This window comes from Myotis daubentonii, chromosome 2 (genome assembly GCF_963259705.1).
Source record: "Myotis daubentonii chromosome 2, mMyoDau2.1, whole genome shotgun sequence".
Lineage (NCBI taxonomy): Eukaryota > Metazoa > Chordata > Mammalia > Chiroptera > Vespertilionidae > Myotis > Myotis daubentonii.
The window spans coordinates 103241331-103261317 of NC_081841.1; the positions used below are offsets into that span (position 1 = coordinate 103241331).

General features: G+C 41.2%; 1 protein-coding gene across 2 annotated transcripts in view; it reads right to left on the reverse strand.

The window, feature by feature from the left end:
• Positions 1-19987, reverse strand: part of FLT1 (fms related receptor tyrosine kinase 1) — a 204800-nt gene that overhangs the window by 131161 nt on the left and 53652 nt on the right. For both annotated transcript variants that reach the window (XM_059684051.1, XM_059684052.1), the window contains exons 4-10: positions 13408-13532; positions 9773-9935; positions 9534-9670; positions 6842-7016; positions 5758-5875; positions 3287-3456; positions 2720-2879 (exon numbers count right to left, since the gene is read on the reverse strand). In XM_059684051.1, the coding sequence (XP_059540034.1) occupies positions 2720-2879; positions 3287-3456; positions 5758-5875; positions 6842-7016; positions 9534-9670; positions 9773-9935; positions 13408-13532 (1048 nt within the window). The remainder of the gene's footprint in view (positions 1-2719; positions 2880-3286; positions 3457-5757; positions 5876-6841; positions 7017-9533; positions 9671-9772; positions 9936-13407; positions 13533-19987) is intronic.

Below are 19987 nucleotides of genomic sequence, written 5' to 3' on the forward strand. Positions count from 1 at the left end.
ACTCACTCAGTCTGGCACAATGGAGACACACCAGTTCACCTCACATGCACATATTTGGGAGGTGGGAGGAAACTGGGGGACCCAGGGAAAACCCACAGAACATGGGGCAAACAGGAAACTCCACAGATGGTGGCTCTGGCTGGAAACGATTTTTGTTCCCTCATCAATGTTATAATAAAACATTGAATGAAAAAACTATTTGAGGATCTGCTATACATTAATCACCAAATCTCTTTTGATGATCACCCACAGATACCTCTATGTAAATGCGTTACTATGTAAATCAAAATAAATACATTTTTAAAATTTATGCAATAGAATATACCTTATTCAAATGTTACTAACATTCCTGTCTACAATGGAATCTAAGTGTTATATAAGTATGTAAAATATATTTATGTAAAGACATCTTTAAAAAATTTTAGTGATTAAAATGTGCTTCATTGATCTGTCAATTTTAGCGTTTCTCTCTCTCATAGGATGAAATAGAGTGATTGATTCCATTTGTTTGCTATGCACTAGGGCCCTATATATCTTCCTGAAATGCTTCTAAGTTAAATGTAGTACTTAACCACCACTCACCACATCTGGGCCTGACACAAGAAAGCTACTCAATCAGTCTATTGACTAAAAAAAAAAAAAAAAAGAACTTTTTATGAATGTGCACATTTTCAACAGATAATTTCAAGCAACAACATGTTTTTTAAATGAGACATCACTGAAACAGTTAAAGCTCTCAGTTCTGATGTGCCTTGTGACTTATAAAAAACAGAATGCTTTTCACAAAGAATAAATCAAATGGTCAACAGCATTTATTGAAGCTTTGAGGCACTGCTCCGACTCTTGAGAGAATTCCAAGAGGAATAAGACATTTTTGGGGGCCTTGGCAACATAACTCTGTGACATGGGAGAAGGATTCCCATATACCACAAAGAAATTGGAAAAAGAAAGCTAATGTTTACAAAGTTTTACTTCAGCTGACCTCATTGCCCAAACTATATTTTATTAGCATTATTCAAACCTAATTTTATAATATTATGTTCAATCTATCACTCATAATTGCTTTTTTTCTAACATAGCTACTAGTTTAATCCTAAATTGACTGAAATTTTAGATTTTCTATTATCAAAACAAAAATTAAAAAAATATTGATATAAGGCTATGTTATTCCATAAAAATTTAGCTCTAAACTTTTATCCATATCTAACAGCTTAAATTATTTCATTTTTTATTTATATGTTAGCATAAATCTCTAGGCTTTATAAAGGGATGGGTCCATAAATATGGATGCCTACCCCCAAATTAGCAAAATAATGTGAAATCTCAGTATATCTCACTTTCTTTTGGATTGAATATCCACAATGGTTAAACAGGTATTCAAGATTTGTAAGTTCTCCATATTTCAGATGAGAAATTAGACATGTATGAAAACAGCTACTTCTCAGGAATTTCATAACTCACCAGTGACTTTCAAGATCAAAATAATATGCCTTGAACAAAAGATCAAAACACAAAATAAAGAAGAGCTGAAATTGTAGGAAGAATCTAGAGAACCAAATAGCCACTTCTATTTGTTTATGGTAGAATTATGTCTTGTTTACTTTTTATCAAGCTAAATTTTCTAATAGCAATTCTCTCAAACATTCTGCAAGTGGAATTAAAAACAATAAAGGAAATGTTTGACATAATGACAATTCTTGGGCAATCTCAATAATATCTTATTGTTTTACCTGTCAATTCTATACCTGTTCATCAAATTAGCCCCATGAACTATCATTTGTACCATTCCTCTAAACCAAACAGAAACGGGAAAAAAGCAAACAGGACTCCAGCATACACAGGGTCAGGGGGACACTGCACAGTTAACCGAGGGGGGCAGGGATGTACTCATTCAGCAAATATGCTGTGGTATCTACTGTGTGCCAGGCTCTAAGATACAGAAGTGCTCTCTACCAGTTCAGAGCTTGTGTGCACATGGTGACGTGACAGTGGTGTACACAAAGCGCCGGTATGATGGGGAGGGAGAGAGGAGTCAGCATGAGGTAGTCAGGAGGCTTCACTGAGAAGGTGACATAAGAGCTGAGCCTTGGAGGATAAAGGAGGACTTCTCGGGAAATAGAAAATGGGTAGAAGCGCCTTTCAGACAGATGGAAAGTATGAGCAAAGCCTATGAACAGTAGCGATGACCGGTGTTGGGAAGATCTCATGTGATTGATAGCCAATGCTTAGACGATGAGAACGGGGAAGATCAGTGGTGGGGCTAAAGTCCGGGGTCCTCCACTAGAAAATAGGAGACTGGGTTCTAACCTGAATTCTAAATAATGGCTCCCAGGGTGACCTTAATTCTGTCCCTGTGCTCCTGAAACTATAAACCAGAGAGAAAAAATAGAAATGGGTAAGAAAGGATAGATATTGCCTACATCTTCCCGAGGCAGGCAAAGTCTTTGTCCCCAGTATATTGCACATCCCGTCTGCAAACTCCCATCAGTGTTCATTACAGAATCTTGAGTCCATTGTATACATGTATATAAGCCAAACCAATGGACATGGACAACAGGGGGATGAGAGCATGAGTTTGTGTGGGGGGAGGAGGTTGGGGGTTAATGGGGGGGATGAGGACACATTTGTAATACCTTAACTAATAAAAAAAAAAAAAAGAATCTTGAGTCCAGGTGACCAAAAGTATTTGAAAGGTAGTCAGGAAACGATTTGTCCCTACCTTGCTTTTGAATGGTTGTGGTTACAGGGATGCCAGAGCCACTTGATTGTAGGGGGAGGAATACCGTAAGTGGTACAGGTTAGGATTTGTCTGCTGCCAAGTGGGTAGAGAGTTGGTTCTGGAAACGATGACACCACCTTCTCGTAAATCTGGGGCTTCACTGGAAGGAGAAGAACAGGACAGAAGTCAAGTGCTGTTCTACTGCCTTGTTCCTGGGCCATCACCAGAAGGACCACGTTGTCACCTGTTTTGATGTTAGGGACTCAAAAACATGAACAAAAAAACAAAGAAACCCTCATAATAATGCCAATTTTTTAAAATTAGAAATGTTTTGAGAACATTAAAAAATCAATCCCATGGTAGGTATGATTATGTTGGTAATAAGCCGTATTACTATGGAAGATAACAAGTATATATGAAATAGCTATGATGCGAGTGTAGGTGGTTTTTAAAATATTTATTTAAAATTTTGTTTTCTTTGATGTTGTTATACTGACTTTTCATTTACAAATTTTCATTAATATTACTCCTACCAAAATCAGGAGAAAGGCTGAACAGTAAACTTACCGTTTACGAGTAGAGTGGCTGTGAGGTTTTTAACCACGTTTGACTGGTTTATGCTCAGCAAGATTGTGTAATTCCCTGTGTCTTCAGCAGCTACATCTTTAATAATTAATGAATAGCCATGAACAAAATTGCGAGCAGATTTCTCCGTCACAGGTAACCCATCTTTTAGCCTGTGGTTAAACACATGATCAGTAAGTCTGCATGATCACACTACCATTTACATTTGTAAACTCAAATTTATGCATGTCAAGCCTTTGATCCTCAGCATCCATTTAAAAAAACTTAGATACTAACTTTTCAGTAAAGCCAGGTGTGATTTTTATTCTTAATTACTTTTTTAAGATTTTTTTTTATTTTTAGAGAGAGAGAAAGAGAGAGAGAAACATCGACATGAGAACAAGAATATTAATTGGCTGCCTTCTGCACTCCGCCACCGAGGACCTAGCCCAAAACCTGGGCATGTGCCCTGACCGGAATCTAACGGCAACCTTTTGGTGCCCAGGACGACTCCCAACCAACTGAGCCACACCGGCCAGAGCCAGATGTGATTTTTAGTCTGGGAAACACTTCATATTTATTGGCAAAGAGAAGTAAGTAAGCTGAGGGAGACAGAGAAATGATGGTTCAAGGTACCCATAAGGGCTCTGGTCACCATTGTGACTTAAGTAGTAACCCAGAAGCACCGGGCGATTCCCTCCAAGATATTTTCCATGAGGCTCCACCAGCAATACAAGGGCCATTGTAAGTCAGATCAATTAGATCACTTCTCCAGATAAAAATAAAAATAGACTTTCCTATTGTGATCTCATGTGGAGTTCTTATTAGCTATATAAATGGTCACAGCAGTTGTCCCTTTCAAAAACTATAGTGAAATCAAGATTATCAAGATTTTCCCCCTGAAGAATAGTTAAGGCACAAAACTCACAAACAAAAGGTATAAACTTTTTAAAAAGTTTAACTTTAAATATAGAATTGATGCCTCGCTGTCATGCAGCTTCCTACATCACTGAGACCCAGGAGGCCTGAGCAGGGCCTGGCTCAGCCACTGCACTTGATCACCTGACGTGCCCGTGCGAGCCTCGGTTTCTCCAAGTTTTCTATAGAATTCCTCAAAAATCTCTTCCAACTTTAAAATTCTGTAACCTCATTAAACTGGAAGGTTCTTAAAATGAGCAGTTTTTAATCTGTTAGGAGTTTATTGTGTTGTGTGTAAAGGTATATAATATTGGGCGTGGTTTTACTTCATATCCATGCATGTATCACACAGTCCTGCAAACAAATTCCTGTTATGAATGGGTCTCAGTTCCCACGCATTTAAAATGACTGTGCTCTGTTCTGTGATTACAAATATCACCTTAGTATTACTTTAAAGTATTTCCTATTAACAAGTCAGTATTTTTGAAAATGGATTGATTTTCTGTTTTGTTTTAGGTCTTTGCTACTTAGTGACTGAAAAAATTGGTACTGCTTAATAGATGGGGATACTCTCAGATGAGGAAAGAAGGAATGTGCCTCCTAGAGAGATACATTAATATCTTAGATATTAGGAGCCCCAATCTCTCTTCTACTGCAACAGCATGAAGGGGCATAGAACAAATCTAATTTTCTCTTTAAGTGTCTATTAACTATTTGAGGAAACTGAAAATAAACACTATGTTCATATGATAATGAAAGCAAAGTAATCTCTGGTTGAGGAGATTCTAAAATGGCACCACTTTTATATTGTATGGACTGTTTTCCTAATTGGTTTTGTACTATACTCTTTGTTTAAAATGTAATAGTTAAAGCCAAAGATATTGGCATTCAAAAATGCTTTAAAAATGCCTGCAGATTTTAAACAGATTACATTGTTTTACATCAGGTGCTGCTACCACAGGAAAAAAAATTGCTTAAGGAGTTTCTGAATATGCAAACTTTGAGCCAAAAAAAACGTAATTAGTTCAAGTAGGTGCATTTGTCCACCCCTGCAATGGAATAAGTCTTGACTTTATTAATGTTTGTTTGACTTTAAAACAAGACTGGAATTTTCACCAAGCTGTATATAAAAGAATTATTTTCAGATAATAAGAGAATTATTATCCTCGTCACAAGGGTCCACTTCTCCAGGGTTAATAGAGCATGTTATTTATTCAGGAGGCTTCCTAGTCATTGCCAACATGTTCCATTCAGAGGATGCTGACATCATAGGAAGGTTTAGAGATGCAGAAATTTAGTCAGGGTGAATGAATGCCTAAACTGCAATGAGCACTCAAAAAACCCTAATCCCCGCTCCACCCTGGCACAGGACCGCTCCTCCCTCTAGCCCTTCCTGCCTGCAACACTCCCAGCCAGACTCAACACAGTTCTTAGCTCCCCACTGCTGTCCTGGAAACTTAGCTTGATTATTTTTAGGAAATCAAGCCAATGAACTCCTGCATTTTCCGACTTACAAACCTTATCATGAACTGATAGGAAAATAATTTCAGTCCTACCATGCCACTTCTGGCGGGGGAAATGCCCTCACTTTCATCGACAGCCGGTAAGACTTCTTGCCAGCTACAGTTTCAAGCATCTGCTGTTTTCGATGTTTCACAGTAATGAATGGTTCATCTTTGAAAGGAGAAATGATCAATATATTAGAAAAGGCTATATTTATGTAAACGAAACAAAAACACTCACTCCCTCATTAAAGGGGGGTCTAAGCAATGAATAAAAAAACAGCTGAATTATGGTCAAGCTTATCAATGACCCCAAATAGTGATTAATGAGTAAAATAACTTAAAAGTACCCTAACTGGTGAAAAACTTTCAAATCAAGTGGTTGCAAGTCCCAGAGGCATAAAAGCAGTTTCAGGCCAACAGAGAGCGAAACACCGTAAGGGTCTATATCACAACAACAAAAATTTAAAAAGATACTTCTAAACATCCCCCCAGCCATATGAATACAATGAGAAAAAGTTGCTCCAGGCACCCTAAAACAGCTAATTTTATATAAAAAAAACAACTGGAGAAAGTCAAAAGAGTATGAAAGGCATTGATAGAATTGTTCCCTAGTTTCTGCTCCTTACACTGTTTTTCTTTTCAACACTGGGGGTGAATAAGGTTTTAGAGGGTTCTAAAGAGCGTTAAGTATTTTCTTAAAAGAACTTGCCTATTGAAAATGAGCAAAAATATTAGGATTTTTTGAGAGTAAAACCAGAGATAAAAAAGCATCAATTCCAAATAATTTATCGCACCATATTTTTATTTCTCTAAATTACAGTAACACCTTAGAAATTTCCTTCTGAAAATAAAGGTAAAAATGATCCTATTTTTCTGTTTTGTTTATAAGCAACACTAAATAAAGGATTTCATATAGCTTTGAATGTGACCTAACTGAGTAATTACTAACCACAATAAATTTGTAAGGAAAAGGTGCTCTGTTCAATTCAAAAGTATTACAAGAGCACTTAGTGTGATTTGCTTTTTGGCAGGGGGAAGAGGTGACAGTGTCCTGTTGGTCAAAAGAAAATGTACTTGGTATATAGAACCCTCCCCCAAAGCACAATGGCTAGAAAGCAGAGCTTGAGTTGCTTACCATATACAAGCACCGAGGTGTTCGCAGATCTGTAGGATGGGCCACTTGTCACATGACAGGTGTAAATGCCTTTGTCTTTGCTCTGCACTTTGTTAATAACAAGAATACTGTAGAATATATTGCCATGGGGACTGCTTTGGTCAAATCGACGCCTTATAGAGGCACTCTTATTTGTCTAGAAATAAAATGTGTAACAAATTAGAAGTAGTAATTGTTCACGCTTAAAGTGACAGCACTTCTCGGATTATTACCGAGATCAACATTTGACGCTGAAAAGCAAACCCACCTGGCGCAAAAGGTTTGGAAATTACATCTCTGTCTGGTTATTTCAAGTATGCACACAGTGGCATTTTTTTGAGAGCTTCCTCTTCTTCAGATGGGCTTGCTCATACATTATCTTGATCATTCCTCACCACCACCCAGTCAGACTGGCAGGATTACTGTCCTTTTACAGACGCACACTGACGTGTCAAAGACACCGCCAACGAAGGCAAAGCTCGGTCTTTGAGTGGAAATCTAGTCTTCCCTCCAGCACACACGCCCCTCTAAACAGTCACGTATCCTCCAGGCAGAGATCTCACACACAAAGGCAGGCAATACCCTTAGCGCTGATTTAATGGCAGTGTTTTTCTTAATAAATCACCATGTGAGTTTTCTTCTGCTTCCTTACTTGAATTGAAGGAAAAGATAGTGAGTCCTGGCCACACCTACTAAGGTGTAACACTCCCAGCTTCATTATTTCACCCTGTGAACAATGCTTGCCCATTTCTGCTAAATCACACTAAATGGATCAGGGGACGTGCAAAACCATCGACATGGTCAGCCGACACTTGGCGGGTGCTGTCTCGTGTTTGCTTCAGGAGAGGCCTGGAGCAGGCCCAGAGTCCGCACTGTGACCTGGCCACAGTGACTGCTCTGGCTTTGAGAAGATGAGATCACATTGCCTTTTCCTTTCATTGTTCCTTTCTCTCTCTCTCTCTCTCTCTCTCTCTCTCTCTCTCTCTCTCTCTCTCTCTCTCTTTTTAGCATTACATTTTATAGCACATAATATGTTATTTCCTTCTCTCAATTCTTCCTCATGAGAGGGCATGGAAAAAAGACTTTGGAAACTGTCCAGAACTGATATTTGTGTCTTGAACTTCTCTCCTCTGTGTCATGTTTAATAATTTCTACCCCTTTATTGCCTTGTTGAAACAGACACACATTTAAGTCACGTTCTTCATTCTCCGCAGTAACGAGGGAGAAAATGTCACTCTCCAACATCAAAAATCCCCCGAACTAACAGATTGAGGGGCTTTCAGCAACTTCAGTTATGGAGCTATTACTCTCCCTTTGAGAATACTTTCATTTCCAAGTCAGAGTACCATCGATGTCATTTCTGCCTTGGAAAACAGCTGACCCTGTGTTTCAGAACTGAGTTGTCCAGTACTGAGCTACCAGCCACATGCAGCTATTTAAGTTAAAAGTAAACATAACTAAAAATTCAGTTCCTCAGTCACACCAGCCATATTCTGAGTGCTCATAACCATGTGTGGCTAGTGGTTACTATATTGGATGTAGAGATATAGAATATTTCCATCTCAGGAAGTTCTACTGGATAGGGCCATTTTAGAAGGTTATTATCTTTCAACAGATGTACCATCATTTTCTTACTTAGGGTAGCAACACTAACAGGATAAAAGTTTCTCCCCTCTTGGCATTTATTCAGAGTATTTGAATGATCAAGAATATTCTATTTCTATCAAAACCCAGAAAATATTGCTATAAGTCATAGCATTTCTATTTATGAAACAATACTATTTTCTAGAAAATTCTTTGGCTAATGTATCCTTAATGTGTCCCTACAGGGCACTTGTTACACCTTTTTATTGCTAAATTATTCAACTTCCAGGGCAAGAAATGTTGATGAAAAACAATAGCTTGGGGCTGATGCATTAAACTTTCGCACATAATTTAATCATAAGTGAACTTGGTGATTGGGTGATCTGAATAGCATAACAGATGACTGTACTTGGGATATGCCACATAACTCATACTGATACACAAGAAATGGGGGCTGGACCTACTGTCAAACATTTCTGAACAGTTTATCATAGGTTCTCCATCTACACATTTTTAAAGTAATTGTTTGCAAGGATGTTTAACTTGTGTAAGGGAACCCAACTCCATCTTCATTCTTCTCATTTTTCTGAAGGACAGAATTACTCTTTGTCACTTAGCAAATGGAACACTGGATGGCTGGGTTGTATTATCTTTTCCAAACATGCTCCAATCAGGAGCCTGACTGTCTGCCAGTATCTTAAATGAATGCGCTGACAACTTCTTGTTGTTGTTGTTACAAAAGATAGTCCCTGCCTGGCATTAGTGATAAATTTCTCTCTCATCTCTAAATCCTAGAGAATGGTTTCCAAGGATGAAACAATCCCCTTTTCCACTCAGAATCATGCAATAGAAATACCAATCTATACACTTCAAAACAAAACCTCTGCACATCAAAAGACCATATCTATGCCTACCAGATTCATGAAATGCCAGACCAAAAAAGCACCCACCAAACCCAAAGCTTCTTTATTGACTCAAACTGCCATAGGAGTCAAATATTCCGATTTTCCCACTGCAAAAACACAGTGGCCTTTTACTTACTAAAAATAAATACTATCCTACAGAAGAAATAGAAAAATTGGTCACTCACTTGACCAGGGTAAGTCCAGTTGATTTTAACTCTCGTATTGAAGGGTGTGGTGACAGTACAGTTGAGGGTCAGAGTCTGACTTCTGAGTAACCTGACAGGGCTTGGTGGGCTTATTTGGACATCTGAGATTGTAGTGGCTGCAAGTATAAGAAATAACATGTTTTAAAATCAAGGTTTCATTAAGCAGATTAAATCCTGAGTATTTTGGTTTATGTTCTCGCCATTGGAACATCACTTACTTTGTCGATATGTGAGATAGTTTGTCTGGTACAAATGTCCGTTGACGGTTGTCTCACAGGTCAGGAGGCCTATTTCTTCGTATGTTGCATTTGAAATTAAAAAGCCCTTCCTACTGTCCCAGGTTATTCTTTTTCCATCAGGGATCAGAGTATGAAATGGAAACTGGAAAGGAAGGAACATGCTTTAACAAAATCATATTAACACCGTGGCAGTAGCATTCACTAGTAGGTTTTGAAAACATAATTTTCATCTAAAATACAAATAGCACAGGTAAAAACCCAGTTTATTATAAGCGGGTCTTCAGTTTTCTTTATATGTAGCAATATCTACATTTATTATGATAAGTTAGAGTAATTACAATAACTGATTATCAGCCTTCGCAACAAGCTGCACCTACCTAGGACGGGCCCAGTGCTCAGGTCAGACTTCTAATGGGAGCCTGTGTCTCTTTGGCCTCTGGGAACCTTAGTAATAAACTGGCCTGATACTCAATAGAGAAACCAATTAGTGTTTTTTTCCACTGGGGCCGCCAGGATATCCTCATGAATGTCTTTATCTGTTAACAAGCTGTAACTTGTCCTCCTATTTCGCAAGATTCACTAGAGGCGACAGTCTTTAAAGGACTGGATCCCTCCAGATCCTCCAAGAGTCAGAGCATACACGGGGCTGTCATTCTGAGAAGGCCAAAGGCACTGACTGCCTCTGGAGGGGGACCCTCCCCCACCTCAAGCTGAGTCTGCCAACAATGAAGACAGCTGCCAGCAGACGCGGAGGCCGGAGGCACTGTGATGGCTGGAGTGCTCTCCAATTCTTTGAAGTGTTCCCAAGCGCAGTGAGTCCAAACAGAAGAGAAGAATCCAGGACGTGATTCTCCCCTTATGCCTTCTTCTAGGCCCCAAGGACTTCATTTCTGAAGACTATCGTATAAACAGTCTGCCTTGGGATTAGACGTTTTAAAGGATCATTGCTCCACAGAGGGGCCCAACCCAATGCCCCGATGCCAGGTTGCCAGCCCCGTGCAGGGGCAGCGCCTACCCTCTGACTGCCTCTATTGTTTGTCCCAACTTGGAAAGGGAAAAAACCAGATAACCTAGAGGAAAGGCCAAACTGCCACGAAGAAGTTTCGAATCTTTTCTATCTTCTTTTAAAAAGGACACCTTACATCACTCTATCCATTTATCATTTGTTTATGTTACTTGTTGAAGAAGCTAATCTGGCTGGGATTTGTGGTCCTGGGGCTGAATTTCTATCCCCAAAGTCACCAGTGCCTCTCTCCCAGGGAATGTCTGGATTTGCAAACATGTCACCTGAGTGTTGCCTGGGTTTGGAATGAATGACATCCTGCGTGTGAAGAGCTGAAAGGGACTGAGGGGTGCATGTCATGTTTTGGTAAATGAGCATCTCTCTGCAAACCGAGGGATGCTTTGCATTCAGTGGGGAAGAACAATATTCTAACTTAGTGCAAACTATCAAGGGAAAAATTCAGGAAAATTTAAGTCAGGGATTGAAATCATGATGCTTTAAAAATACGTGAAAACAAGCGTGTGCTGAATCTGAGAGATGGGTTGCTGGCGGATTTCCTCCGCACAGCTTAAAAACAGTAAAATTCCCTCTAAAGTGTTTATCTTGTTCCAATCTATCTGTTACTGCCACCAGTAGGGTTTCTTATTTGTAGCTGGCAAGAGCTAAAATAGCAAAAGATTATGTAGCTCGCCAGCTGCGGCAGTGGCTGCACAAGTTACAGAGGCAGGGGAAAGGAAGGACTGACAGATGGCCGGTCTCCAGCAGGTAATGGCTCTGAAAAAGCAGGCACAGGAAAAGGAGAGGGAGCGGGTGGCAAACTGGAAGAAAAGGCCCAATAAGAGAAATGGAAGGGACCTTACATTAATTTCATGTCAGCATATATATGTAATAGGTTAGATTATTTTCAGTAAGTATGTGTCAAACCAGAATCCCTGTTAGAGCTTTGTTCATATTCTCTCTCTCTCTCTCTCTCTCTCTCTCTCTCTCTCTCTCTCTCTCTCTCTCTCTCTCATTGATCTTAGGTAGAAAAACAGAGTAAACAAACTCTCCCCACCCCACAAAATTTTACATGTGGGAATTTGGGAATGTTCCTTGCAGCAGATCTGCATTAGGGCAAAAAGCAGGGGGCTTGCATGAAACAGAGAAGTTGCATATCACTCACATAGCAATTAACATATCAGACTAAGAGGAGTGATGCCATGCTATTGAAAACATAAGTTGATAGTAATCCGGTATCGAGTATTAAACTGCTAGATTAAATAATAAAAACGCTCACCCTTGATTAGGGCTACTTGCACCTGGCATTGTTCCAAGTACTTTCCATAAACTACCCCCCTTGGCTTCCTAACAGCCGTGTGAGGTGGGTGCTGCTGTAATCGCTCCCATCTCTGAAATGAGGACAGTGAGGTAGAGAGAGGGTTGGCCACGTGCCAGCTTGTCCAGCGGGTGAGTGTAGGGTGGTAAGAAGCCACGCAGGGAGGCCTGTGGCTTCCTCCCAGGCAATCACAGTGAGGACACTGAAGAAGTCTGGATATGGGTCCCTTACTCAGTTTTTTTCTAAGACCAATGGAGTTAGACTCCTCTGCTATTTCCAACTTGGATTTTATGTTCTCTGGCAATGATGCACAGATGTAATAGAAGCCCAAACCTGTCTCTGATGGACTGTACTGAAGGCTTAAATGAACAATATAGGAGAGTGAATGCAAAGAAAGAAGACAGGGAGATAGACACCCCATCACATTTCACTATCCAAGGTCCATAGGGGACACTGCAAATCACCCTAAACTTCTCCTACTGACCATCACCACACAGGCTAGTACACTCTGAGTAGCTACATGTGGTGGGACAGTCTTAACTTTTTCTCTTAAAGCTCTACGCTCTCAGGATTCACGTGTGTGTGTGTGTGTGTGTGTGTGTGTGTGTGTGTGTGTGTGGTCGGTCCTGGGGCTGAATTTCTTAGTATAGGAGCTTTTATTCAATTCTTAGTCTTAGCGTATTCCTAAACTCCTGTAGCTGGTGAATTAGCAGGGCTGCCACAGTTTAGCGTTTGTTTTTATTAAATTTGACCCTAAATCTTTTTTTCTTATCCTCACGAACATCTTACAACATAATAGGAAGAAAAATCTCATTTATAACATTCTTTTCCTGCCCCCACCCCCTGCCCCCAAGAGGCTACGTTTGGATGCCCAGCAGGAGCAAAGCCTTTTGTTACCAAGTATTTCCTGGCTCAGGCCAAAGGTGGGAGCTGGGTGGGCACCTGCCTGACAGCTGTCTTTAGCAAAAACCTGGATTCACCACTCTGCCAAGTTATCATTTGTGTAAGCAATAGAATTGCTTTTTCTCATCTTTGCAGACATTTGGATTTGTGGCAAGTACAAACATTTTCATGATTTTAGTTCTTTCATTATTCACATTGATTTATGCTTAAGACATGATCATTTTATTCCATTTAAATACATGCATGGTATAACATGTAGCACGCATGCTTTATGGTAAAAGGATGTGATTTAAAAGCCCACTGAGAAGCCCAACTGTCTAAGGAAAAAATTGATTAATTCACTATGCTCATTTGCAGTAAAAAAAATTTGAGAATAGCATTGCTCAACTTTACCCTTTTTAAAGTGACAATGATGTCAGGTGATGTAACCCGGCAGGGAATGACGAAAGGCCTTCCTTCAGTTATATTTATCACTTCAGGCATTTCACTGTGCATCTCCAAGAAAGGTCGACTTGTATCTAAATGAGAAGAAAGTGGAGAAATTTATGTATATATCAATGATTATATCATGAACATCTAGACCCTGTAGCTGGTGAGGCAATATGGACGCTGCCACAGTACGTCATCCCATAATGAAATCCCCACATTCTCTGTAATTCTTCTGGGGACGAGAACGAGCATCAGATCCTGTTAGAAACATCCTCACATGTGCCACACCCTTGCCCTTGGAAATCCACCGACAGTGATCTCTTCAGGAGTTACTGTGTTCCCATCTTCCCTTGGTTTCAGCCTGAGATGCCCAGATGAAAAGAAGTCTGATGTTCAATCTCTCTGTCTGGACCTGAAGGAACTAATTAGGCCCCCACCTGCTTGCTGGAGATGAGGAAGCTCATTCTGGATGCTGAGCGGGGAATGAACTGGAGAAACTCGACGGTAAGTAGGGAATGGCTGCCTAGGCTCAATGGTGGCTCCAGTGATGGCTATGGGTTGAACTGTGTTTCCCCAAAATGGTACGTTCTAATCTCAGTACTTCAGAATGTGACCTCATTTGGGTCAAAGGAGGGCTATTGCCAATGTAAGTACTTCAATTAAGTGGGCCCCCGGTCCAACATAACTAGTGTCCTTATACAAAGTTGGCTGTTGAAGACCGACACAGGGGAGAAGGCCATGTGAGGACAGAGGCAGAGGCTGGAATGATGAAGCTTTAAGGCAAGGGAAGCCAAGGACAGCCAGCAACCGCCAGAAGGCCAGAGGCATGGAAGGATGCTCCCCTTCAGGTTTCAGGGGAACACAGACCAGCTGAAACCTTGATTTCAGACCTCTAGTCTCTAGAATGTGAAACAATAAATTCCTGTAATTTTAAGCAAAAAAAAAAAAGGTGCCATTGCTGACATTGTGGCAGCCCACTGAGAATGGGATGGTTTAAAACACCCTAGAGAGGTCCTTAGAGAGACCCTATCATTTTATGCCCCTAGATGCCTAAACCATTCCTACTCATCCGCTGGGAAGCCTTGCAGGCTAGCCCCTTCCTTAACCCCTCTCTCTGCCCCAGCTCATCTTAGGAGCTTTCCAACATCCCCAGCACTCTCCATCACCACACTTCACACACTGACTCTGAACTGGCAGTTTACTTCTCTGGCTACACATTGGATAATGAACTCCTAGAGGAGAGGAAATGGAGGCAAGATTGCCTAATGTGTAGTAAATGAATGAATGAGCCAATACATGAGTGAAGGGCTGTATGGTCCCATCACTTTATAGATGAGAAAACAGTAAACAGATGAAATGAGTTGTGTGGACATGAACAGAGCCAGGCCTGGAAGCAGTTTCTCTTTGGGACCAGATCACCAGCCTTCTCTTGAGGGAGGGCTCCCCAGGAGAAGGGCTGTAGGTGGCAGTTGTTTTTCCGAGATAGGGCTGATTTTCGCATGTTCCAGGGAAAGTATGTGGCATGTCATACTTTCTAGACTTAGAGGAATTCTGAGAAGAACACAGGACAGCTTCGGGCCAGGGCCGTTCAGAAGTGGACAATCAGAGGGAGGCAACAGATCATGGTGATTAAAAGCACACACTTTACAACCTGAGTCTGAATCCTGGCTCTGCCCCTTACTAGTTGTGAGACTCTGAGTAGATCATTTTACCCTGCGTCTCACTCATAAAAATCTACTTTAAAGCGTTAGAATGAGGCTTACATGAATTAATGTATGTGCTTAGAATAGTGCCTGGCAGATTAGTACTATATATGTGTGAGTATTATTATTATGAGAAATTTGAACTTATTGGAAAGAGGGGGTTGGGATATATAAAAATCACAAATTACGTTCATGATATTAACTATTAAAAGTTATATATTCATATAATGGCACCAAAATAAAAGACAAAATTCATATACTAAAATGTTAATGATTATCTTTGAGTAGTGACTTCATAGGTTATTTTCTCATTTACCTTCTGTATTTGTCAGTTTTCCTGGAATGATTGTGTATTACTTTACAATAACATTTAAAAATTTTATTTTTATTGATTTTAGAGAGAGAGGAAGGGAGAGGGAGAGAGAAATATCGAGAGCAAAATATTGATCTGCTGCCTCCTGCACGCCTCCTACTGGGGATCAAGGCCACACCTGGGCATGTGCCTTGATGGGGAATCAAACCTGCAACCTTTCAGTGCAGAGGACGGCAGCCGACCAACAGAGCCACGCTGGCCAGGGCTATAATAACATTTTCAATTATTGAATTTACGTCTCAAATTATAAAGCACCACCCATTTTTACTTGAGGAAAAGTATAAAATTTGCATTTGATTTAGTTTTGTCCAATATAATAGAATGAGATATTAATCATGACATTGAATAATGATGTCTGTTTAGGAAAGCTCAATGTGTGCAATAGCACATGCAGGGAGGAAACCTTAATTAACGGGGACAAAGATTCATCATCAGCACGAAATTCATCTCCTAAATAAATTTGCTCAGCTAGACAATCAGGCAGAGGCTATTGGTATTTGATCATTCCTTCCCTTCCTCCCGTGAATCTATATTTTGCCTCCTTTGTGAGTCCCAAGGTAAACACAAACGCCAGGAAATGGTTTAATTCATGTAACTAAACTGTAAATCCTTCACATTTAATTTACTGTCTCCTTAAGCAACCATTTTCAACCAAGGACATTGGCATAAAAGTTCCTGCAGGAAATAGTAAACATCAGCATAGTTGCTTCCAGGCTAATGAATGCCAATCCCAAATGAAAATAGAAGAGGTCCATTCAATGTGCCTTTGGCTTTCTTCTTTTTCTTTGTCACTTTGGATCCCCTAACCACTTGAATTTTACTACAGCTATTCCCCTTTAAAATTCAATACCAATGTCAGCACTGGGCCCACTGCAATTCTGTTCAAAGATGTCAGAACCAATGAGTTGTGTCCATCCTAACATAATTCAAAACACATAATTTGTATCCACTGTGTTTGCAAATGACCTCATGACTAGATACACACACACACACACACACACACACACACTCACAAACAATATTCTCTGGGCTTATTAATAGTATATTTCCTCTGCAGTTTGCTTCAAGGAAGGGCTAAGAATGAACTTGCCTGACATATTAGAATACAAACATTTTTTGTTTTGCAGGATCATAGATACAGACGAGGTCACAGTTCCATTAATATCACCAGTAAAACCACTTACTATTCCCATAGGACACATTTGTCTTTGTCACAAAATTAAAAATGACTTCCAAACCCAGCCACCACTGCAGAGTGGTTTCCTGAGACCAAATTGGCTAGTTGTTGAAAGAGTGAGGAAGAGCTACTCCAAAGATTGCCAGTGTCCCAGCGGCGCAGACACACTGTCACCAGGGACTCATGCCAACACACAGCTAGGTAGAGGTCACGCCACCCTCCCCTTCCTGAACTATTGGAGCTCAAAGCAGTGACAGGAAACTGGCACAGTCTATGAGGTTTTCTCATCCAACAGGAGTATCTGGGCTGTCATCCTTCAAAACAAGTGGGCTTGGACACCGGGGAAGATCAAACAGGGACCCTCGCTCAGAATGGGATTACATCTATTTTTTAACATGTTTTCTTTCTTCCTTTTGAAATCTGTAATACTCTGGCACATCAGGGCACATAGACAGAGGCCCCAGTGTGCCATTCTCACTCTACTTCGTTTCTCACTGTCATCATCTCGGAATTCTTCTAGTAGGTTCAGAGCAAGTGAGAGATCCAAAAAATTCAGAGAGCTTTTCTGACTTGAGGGGGTTCAAGAGTAAATAACTTGTTTACTAGCACTTTAAAAAAATCTTCCCCTGAGGATATGCTTGTGTGTGTGTGTGTGTGTGTGTGTGTGTGTGTGTGTGTGTGTTTGGAGAGGAAGAGAGAGAAATAGAGAAAGAGAGAGAATCATCAATCAGCTGTTTCCTGCTTCCCTACCAGAGATCAAACCCACAACCAAGGTATGTGCTCTGACTGGGAATCTAGTCTGCAACATTCTGGTGTACGGGACAATGCTTCAACCAACTGAGCCACCCGTCTAGGGACCAGCACTTGTTTATTCCTATAATATTTATAAATATTTCCTGACTTCTTTTTCCTTTAATTTTATTTTCCTTAACTTTCAGTTGTGGTCATAAGGACTCCCACTTATTTGAAAAGAGTCTTAAATTTGTTGAGGATGAAGTGAAGAGGACAATTAAGCAATTAAGCAATCCCATGAAGAGGATTCTATCTAGACACAAGAGTTTTCACATCACACAGGTCTTTGTGTTGTAGGCTATTCCTAGAGCCCAGCGAGAGGTTGTTAGCTGGTGAAATGTTTCATTTGAAATGTGAGCCAAAAAGGTGGCTAAAAAGCAATTTCTTCACTGGAGCAACCACAAGGGAGCTGAAGTAGCTATACTAATATTAGATAAGATAGATTTTAAAACTAGAAATGTTACTAGATATAAAGAGGGACATTTTCTAATAATAATAGGGTCAATCAACCAGGAAGTTATCCTATCTAATAAAAGAGAAAAATGGTAATTGGCGTACGACGATACCCTTTTCATTGGCTAATCAGGGCTATATGCAAATTAACTGCCAACTATGATTGGCAGTTAACTGCCAACTAAGATGGAGGTTAATTTGCATATGTAGGCACAATGCAGGGAGGGGAAAGGGAAAGCAGGAAGAAGCCCCCTGCCACTGACAGTGATCGGAAACCCAGGGGGGAGCTAAGAGCCGGGGGGCAGGGCAAAGGTGGACCTGGGGCCGCCTTTGCCCTGCCCCCCAGCCATGATCGGAGAATCAGGCGCCTTTGCCGCCCTGGCCAGTGATAGCAGGAAGTAGGGGTGGAGCCAGCGATGGGAGCTGGGCACGGTCGAAGCTGGCAGTCCCGGGAGCTAGGGGTCCCTTGCCTGGGCCTAAAGCGGAGCCCACTATCACGGGGCCGCTGCAGCTGCGGGTCCCCGCTGCCCGAGCCGGACGCCTAGGCCAGGGGTGTTAGGCCTGGGCAGGGGCGGAGCCTGCAACCACGGGGAGCTGGGGGTCCCCTGCCCAGGCCTGACACCTCTGCCAGAGGCCTCAGGCCTGGGCAAGGGGCCGATCCGGTGATTGGTGATCGGAGGGTGATGAGGGTCAACTCCTCTGGCCGAGGCATCAGGCCTGGGCGGGGGGCAGGGCCGGCGATTGGGGGGATATGATGGTCCCCTTGCCCAGGCCTGAAGCCTGGGTCAGAGGCGTCAGGTTTGGGGGTGGGGGGTGGAGCAAGCGATCAGAGGGAGATGGGGGTCCCTGCCCAGGCATGATTCCTGGGCCAGAGGCCTCAGGCCTGGGCGGGGGCCAGAGCCAGTGATCAGGGGGAGATGGGGGTCCCCTGTCCAAGCCTGACACCTCTGGCGGAGGCGTCAGGCCTGGGCAAGGGGCCGATCAGGCGATCGGAGGGTGATGGGGGTCAACGCCTGAGGGCTCCCAGTATGTGAGAAGGGGCAGGCTGGGCTGAGGGACACTCCCCTCCCCACACACACCCAGTGCACGAATTTCGTGCACCGGGCCCCTAGTAGTAAGTATAAACATATATTTAACTAACAACAGAGCACTGAAATACACATCAGAAATGAAGATAGAATCTTCTATAATTTAACAATAATAGAAGATTATAGTATCCCACTTTCAATAATGGGTATAATAACTAGAAAGAAGATCAAAATGGAAGTAGAGGACTTGAACAACATTAATAACCACCCAGACCTAACTGACATCTATAGAATGCTCCACCCATTACAGCAGGATATACATTTTTTCTCAAGTGCACCTGGAACATTCTCTAGGATAAAGTATACTTTAGGCCATAAAACAATTAATATAATACAAATTATGTTCTCTGACTACAGTGAAATAAAATTAGAAATCAAATAACAGAAAGAAACCTGGGAGACTCACAAATATGTGGAATTAAACAACTAATGAATCAAAGAAGAAACTAAAAGAGAAATTAAAATACTTTGAGATGAATAAAAATGAAGACACAACATACCAAAACTTATGGGATGGAGCTAAAACAATGTCTAGAGGGAAATTTACAGCTCTATGCCTAGATTAAAAAAAGAGAAAGATCTCAAACCAATATCCTAATTTCCACTTTAGAATTCTATGTAAAGAACAGCAAACTGAAGAAAGCCGAAGGGAGGAAATTAAAGATTAGAGTGAAAATTAATGAAGTAGAGAACAGGAAAACAATAGAGAAAAATCCACGAAACCAAAAGCCAGTTCTTTGAAAAGATGAGCCTCTAGCCAGGCAAACAAGGAAAAAAGAGGGAAGACAAATGAATAAAATCAGCCCAGCCAGTGTGCCCAGTGGTTGAGCATTGACTTATGAACTAGGAGGTAATAGTTTGATTCCCAGTCAAGGGCACATGCCTGGGTTGTGGACCCCTAGTGGGAGGCATGCAGGAGGCAGACAATCAATGATTCTCTCTCTCATTAATGTTTCTA